General features: G+C 39.0%; 1 protein-coding gene across 1 annotated transcript in view; it reads left to right on the top strand.

Annotated features, from left to right (window-relative positions):
• The first annotated feature begins 765 nt into the window (after positions 1-765).
• LOC122034287 overlaps positions 766-6,000 on the top strand; it is a 107,408-nt gene continuing 102,173 nt past the window's right edge. Inside the window, exon 1 of the mRNA XM_042593469.1 lies at positions 766-1,037. Coding sequence (XP_042449403.1) covers positions 831-1,037 — 207 coding nt within the window. The 5' untranslated portion in view covers positions 766-830. The remainder of the gene's footprint in view (positions 1,038-6,000) is intronic.

Genomic DNA, 6,000 nt, shown 5'->3' with positions numbered 1-6,000 from the left:
CACGACCGTGCCCCAAGGACCATGCCAAATAACATGACCACACCATATTTCTATAGCTGAACGATTGAGAGGCGGTACATTTAGGCATGACCATGCCTCCCTATCCAGGGGTGACACACGCCTTGGCCGTGCCAAATAGGCATGGTCGTGACACGGGCTTGACACGGGCTAGGCAAGGATTGTGCCTCGCACCCCCCTTTTTTCATCTTATGTTCTAATATAGGATTGAGGGTTCCACCCCTTTCCTTGAAGAAAGATTTTCCATAACCTATTAAGATTTCATTTGCATGTCTAATATTTAGTTCTCCATGATCTGCTATGATTTTTATCATTATTATAATTGTGACCTAGTTGAACTTTTTCCTTATCAATTTTTTATTAAATTTTGGATCGCCAAGTGTCCTAGATCGACTTAATATCTCAGTCAACTATTGAATATATTAATTAAACATTAAAATCTAATTCGAGCTTGTCAATCTTAACCACAGATTGATTGTATCAACAAAAACAGGGAGAGTTTACCAACAGAAAAGACTAATAGATGGGGCACGTATGCGACTCATTGTGGCAAGTGGTTGAGAGCTCAGAATGGAGATCTCCGAGTGGGGCTCAAAATAGAGAATTCGAGTAACGGAGCTCGAAGTAGATAGCTTGGGAAAATCAAGTTGGAATAATGATACGTGGTTTGAATTAGCGAATGATATTAAATTTTAATAATAAGTATTCGAGGGAAAAAAAAATCAAAATAAGTTATAGTGAATTTTAACCCGACGAACGATGATGCCGCGGCCTTATCCTCCATCCCGTCCTCTTCTGCCGGTTTTATCATTATGGCTCCGACACTCCTTCCGCCTACTCCTTTCGCCGCCCATCTCTCTACTCGAACCCTTCAGCCGCACGCTGCTACCTCCTCCCTTCACCGTCGTCGGTGCTCTAGTCTCTTCCACCTCCATTCCTCCTCGGACGCATCCACTCCATCAGCAGCCTCCACTGCCCTCCAATGCCCATATTTCCAGTCGTATGTACCCAGTAGCTTGGTAGGTATTCCTTCTTCTTGTGATGCAATTTTTTATGCAGTAAAGAGAATTTCTCTAGTCTATTGTTCTTTTGGATTTGGCTTTCGGTTCGGATTACTCCATGTGTCGTAGATTAAGCTGTGATGTTTCTTACTGGCTATGGACGTATATTTGATGTGGTAACAGTGTCAGTTTCTCAAAGTTTTTCTGTTTCCTTAGATAATAATTTGAGTGATGAGAGATTTGCGTTAACAATTGTATGGTTACTTATTAGATATCAGATCATGATGCGTAAGTTCCTCTAGGTGTAACTTAATGATTGATATATTTGATATTCTGTGTTTTGCTAATGCCATCATAGTACTAGGGAACACCAGACGATCGAACCTAAGTTTTAATTATGGCAAAGGGTCCAAAGTTAAGGTTACTTGTTGTCTAACAAGTGTGAATGAGTTTGCAGGAAAATCCTAAGTATTCTTAGGCAAAAGTCCTAGTGGATTCTAGGCAGGTAGAAAACCCTAGGTCCTAAAGGTTGGTAATCGTTGGTTATGGAAAGTCCTAATTGCGGTTAGGCAAGGCGAACTCTTGGCGGGTCGGGCACTTTGGGCGAAATCCTAGAGTTGGGGACTCTAGGTGAAAATCCTAGTGGACCAGGTGGAAGTCTAGACGGGTCGTGGAGCGGACGTTCAGCATGAAGACTTGAAGTATCGGACGCTGAGAAAAAGTCCAGACGGTCGTGGAGGACCGATCTGGCAAAAGGTAAACTCTCTTAAGAGGAGTAGGTGAGGACGCGTTCCCCGAAAAGGGAGTAGACATCGGTTCGGCCTAGAGTTTCAGCAAAACTCAAAGTCAGAACCGAATAGTCAGAGGCTGTCAAATTCATATTTTATATATTATTTATTGCTTGGACTAACTTTGTTTTGCAGTGTTCGGATGCCCGGACCAGCCTCGCCCAGGGCTGGCCTAGGGTTTAGGGCAGTCCAGGCGCCCAGACTCGATCCAGGCACTTGAACTCGGTCCAGGCGCCCGGACTCGGTTGAGGCGCCTGGACCACAAAAGTCATTCATAAGCTGATGTGGAGCGCGTCGATTGGCTGGGACACATGGTCTAAGCGCCCGGAGCAGTTCCAGGCGCTCGGAACAGTTTATATATGTTGGTTGGTCCTAGGAAGATCGTATCGGTTCCACTGTACAAAAATTTTATATAAGTGTCGAATCTTTCCTAACAACGTATTGTGTTCTTTAGAAATTAAATTAGGAATCGCAAACGGAACTTAACATTATTGATTCCAAATTTAACTTATCTGTTCTTAATGGTTTAGACTTGGATCGCAAACGATACTTAACATTATTGATCCAAATCCACCTACGTTATAAATTCAATTAATATTAATTTCAGAAATCGGCTTCCAGGTTAAACATGGCGAGACACTAGGCCTTCTTGGATATGAGAGCAACCACCACTTCCTAGACAAAGCCTTTTAATGAAATCTAATATTTAATTTCCTTATATAACTCTAGGTTTAACCAAAAAGAACAATCGAATCACAAATTCGAAAAACAACAAAAAAAACACAAACTCGAATCACAAATTCAAAACCTAGAATTATATGCCTCTTGTGTTTGGAATTCATATAAAGAAAAACTAGTATGATGCGGAAAACAATTACTAGTTATACCTTTCTTTGTAAGCAACAACCTCTTGATCTTCTACCGTATTTCTCTTCTTATCTCGGACGTTGTGTGGGCAACGAACTACCGAGATGAGAACCACCCAAGCCCTTCTTTCTTCTTCACCAAGTTCCGACCACCAAAACTCCTCCAAGGATGTAGAGGTTCGACCACCACCACCAAGCTCCAAGGGATGCAAGAAACTCCTTCCTCTTCTTCTTCTCCAAGTAGGATCCGACCACCACAAGAGTCTCCTTGAGAGTGATGAGGTTCGGCCACCAAAAAGAAGAGAAGAAGAGAAGAGGATGGCCGGCCACACCAAGGAAGAAAAGAGAGAAAAATAGAATAGTCTTGTTACCCATGAAGGCACCCCTACCCCCTCTTTTATAATCCTTGGTCTTGGCAAATAAGGAAAAATTAAATAAAATCTTCCTTATTTTCTTTGCCATGAAAAGGAAAATTTAATTGATTAAAATCAATTTCCTTTTCTTAAATATCATGACCGGCCACCTCATTGCTCCAAGCAAGGAAAGTTTTAACACAAAATTAAAACTTCCTAATTTGTTTTCGGAAATTTTAAAATAAAAATTTCTCTAATAATTTTTCCTTTCATGGTTGGTTATAAAAGGAATTTTATAAATTAAAATCTCTCTATTAAAACATGTGGATGATTTCCAAAAAGGAAAGTTATTTTTTAAAATTAAAATCTTCCTCTCAATCTACAAATAAGGAAAGATATCAAATTTTTTCTTAATCTTTTGTAGAAACTTATAAAAGGAAATATATAATTTTAAAACTCTCTTTTTAAATTATGAACATGGTTACAAAAAAGGAAAGTTCTATCAAAAATTAAAATCTTCCTTTTAACTACAAATAAGGAAAGATATCAAATCTTTCACTTAATCTTTTGTAAAAAACTATAAAAGGAAAGATTTAAATTTTAAACTCTCTCTTTTAAAACCATGATATCCACATAAGAAAAGATTTTTTAAAAAATTAAAATCCTTTTAATATGATGTGGCCGGCCACACCAAGCTTGAGTTCAAGCTAGGGCCGGCCACACCACTTAACTCATCCTCTTTACTTGGCCGACCCAAGCTTGAGTTCCAAGCTTGCTTGGCCGACCTCCTTTAGGATGGGTATAAAGGTGGGTAAGAAGTGGGTATGTGGTGGGTATAAATCTCTATATACAAGAGACTACGATAGGAACCGAGAGGAGGAATTGGTTTTGGTCTCCCGATGAAATTAAGCTTCCCGTGTTCGCCCCGAACACCCAACTTAATTTCATCAATAATAATTCATACCACTAAAGAATTATTATTGAACTATCGCATCAATCCCAAATTACATTTTGGGCTCCTTTTTATTATGAGTGTGTTAGTCTCCTTGTGTTCGAGCATCCACTAATTAATTGAGTTACTGACAACTCACTTTAATTAATATTTTAGTCCAAGAGTAGTACCACTCAACCTTATCGTCATGTCGGACTAAGTCCATCTGCAGGGTTTAACATGACAATCCTTATGAGCTCCTCTTGGGGACATTATCAACCTAGATTACTAGGACACAACTTCCTTCTATAATCAACAACACACACTATAAGTAATATCATTTCCCAACTTATCGGGCCTTTTGATTTATCGAGCTAAATCTCACCCTTTGATAAATTAAAGAAATAAATACTAAATATATGTGCTTGTTATTATATTAGGATTAAGAGCACACACTTCCATAATAACTAAGGTCTTGTTCTTTTATTAAGTCAGTATAAAAAGAACTTACCTTAAATGGTTCTGCTCAATACACTTAGAGTGTACTAGTATAATTTATTAGTCAAGATAAACTAATACCTAATTACACTACAACTATTTCAATTGTTTGTTCCTTTCCATCTTAGTCGTGAGCTACTGTTTAGAATTTATAAAGAACTGTTTTCCTTTACCTTAAATTGTTTGTTCCTTTCCATCTAAGAGCCATCTTAGTCCCAAACTGATCTAATAGCGCCTTAAGTCGCTGTCCCAAAAAAAAAAAAAATTTTGTTTGGGCGAGACCTTGCCGTTTCGGAAGGTTTTTCTCGGTATTTGAAGCCTACAAGTGTCCAAGCACTTGTTGCTTCGCCTCTACAAGAAAAATACTCACAAAATCTATAAAAGTAGAAAAATTACAAAAACTTACAGATCTGAAACCTTTTCGTAATAACAAATACAAACATGTACAAGCTTCGCACGTGACTCTGATACCACTGTTAGCAATTTTGAGCCGCAAAAATCGCTTTTTGCATTGCGGAAACCTCGAAGCTAGCCACGGATCCGTGCGAAGATAGATAAATAGAAGTTCATGTACATGTTTGTCTACACTAGATCTTCCTTGGATCTACATGAAAAGGAAGTATTACCCTTGTAATGATGCCCTTCGCTTTCCCGCTCGTCCAAATGGTTGCCGGATCTCGTAGAGTGTCAAGTGTACACTCCTTTACACGTATCCACACGGACAAAAGGTGGAGAGAACCACTTAGAGTGTGCTAGCACTCTTGAGAGGTCTCGGCAATGGAGGAGAAGGAGAGAAAAGAAGAGAGGAAGAAGAAGAGACCTTGAATAAGCATACCTTTGCTTCACCTCATGTGGCCGGTCACTATTAGAGCATTTTAAACCTCCATGTAATACCAAAAGTCATGGCTCTTGGTCTTCCTCATGAGGTGGCACACAATGATGTAGCCTTGATGATGTGGAACATCATCATTGGCCGGCCCATGCCAAGTCACAATGAAGTGGCATTTAGTCAAGGCAAACTTGACCCTTCATCTTCCCTCTCAAGTCAAATCAAACTTGACCTCTTATCTCCCATGGTTGATCAAATCTACCCTTTGACTCAAGTCAATTTAATTTAATGAATCTCTATTCATTGGTTTAAATTGACTCAATGAATCATAGTCTAAATTAGACTCATTCGACAAATGAATCAAATTGAGTCCAACTCAATTAGTCTAATTTGGATTACTCTTAATCCAATTTGGTTCATCACATGAACCTAATCCTCTTGGTCCATCATATGAACCTAATCTCCATCTAACTGCCCTTTGTGTGTGACCCTATAGGTTCTTGTAATGTTGGCAATGCTCCTAAACCCATTTAGAAACATAAGCAATGAGCGGTATCTAGCAACACATCATTACTACCTAAGTTACAAGAATGCTGAGATCCAACATCACCATTGTGACTACTAATTGTGACTCTCACAATATGTGACAATGTCCTTCTATCCTTGACATCTAAATTGATCAATTGAGGTATAGACCGTGTCATCCTCTAATCAAT

The sequence above is a fragment of the Zingiber officinale genome, chromosome 11B (assembly GCF_018446385.1).
Source record: "Zingiber officinale cultivar Zhangliang chromosome 11B, Zo_v1.1, whole genome shotgun sequence".
In the NCBI taxonomy this organism is placed as follows: Eukaryota; Viridiplantae; Streptophyta; class Magnoliopsida; order Zingiberales; family Zingiberaceae; genus Zingiber; species Zingiber officinale.
Note: the sequence above shows the minus strand (reverse complement) of the source record. Positions and strands in the feature narration are given on the sequence as shown.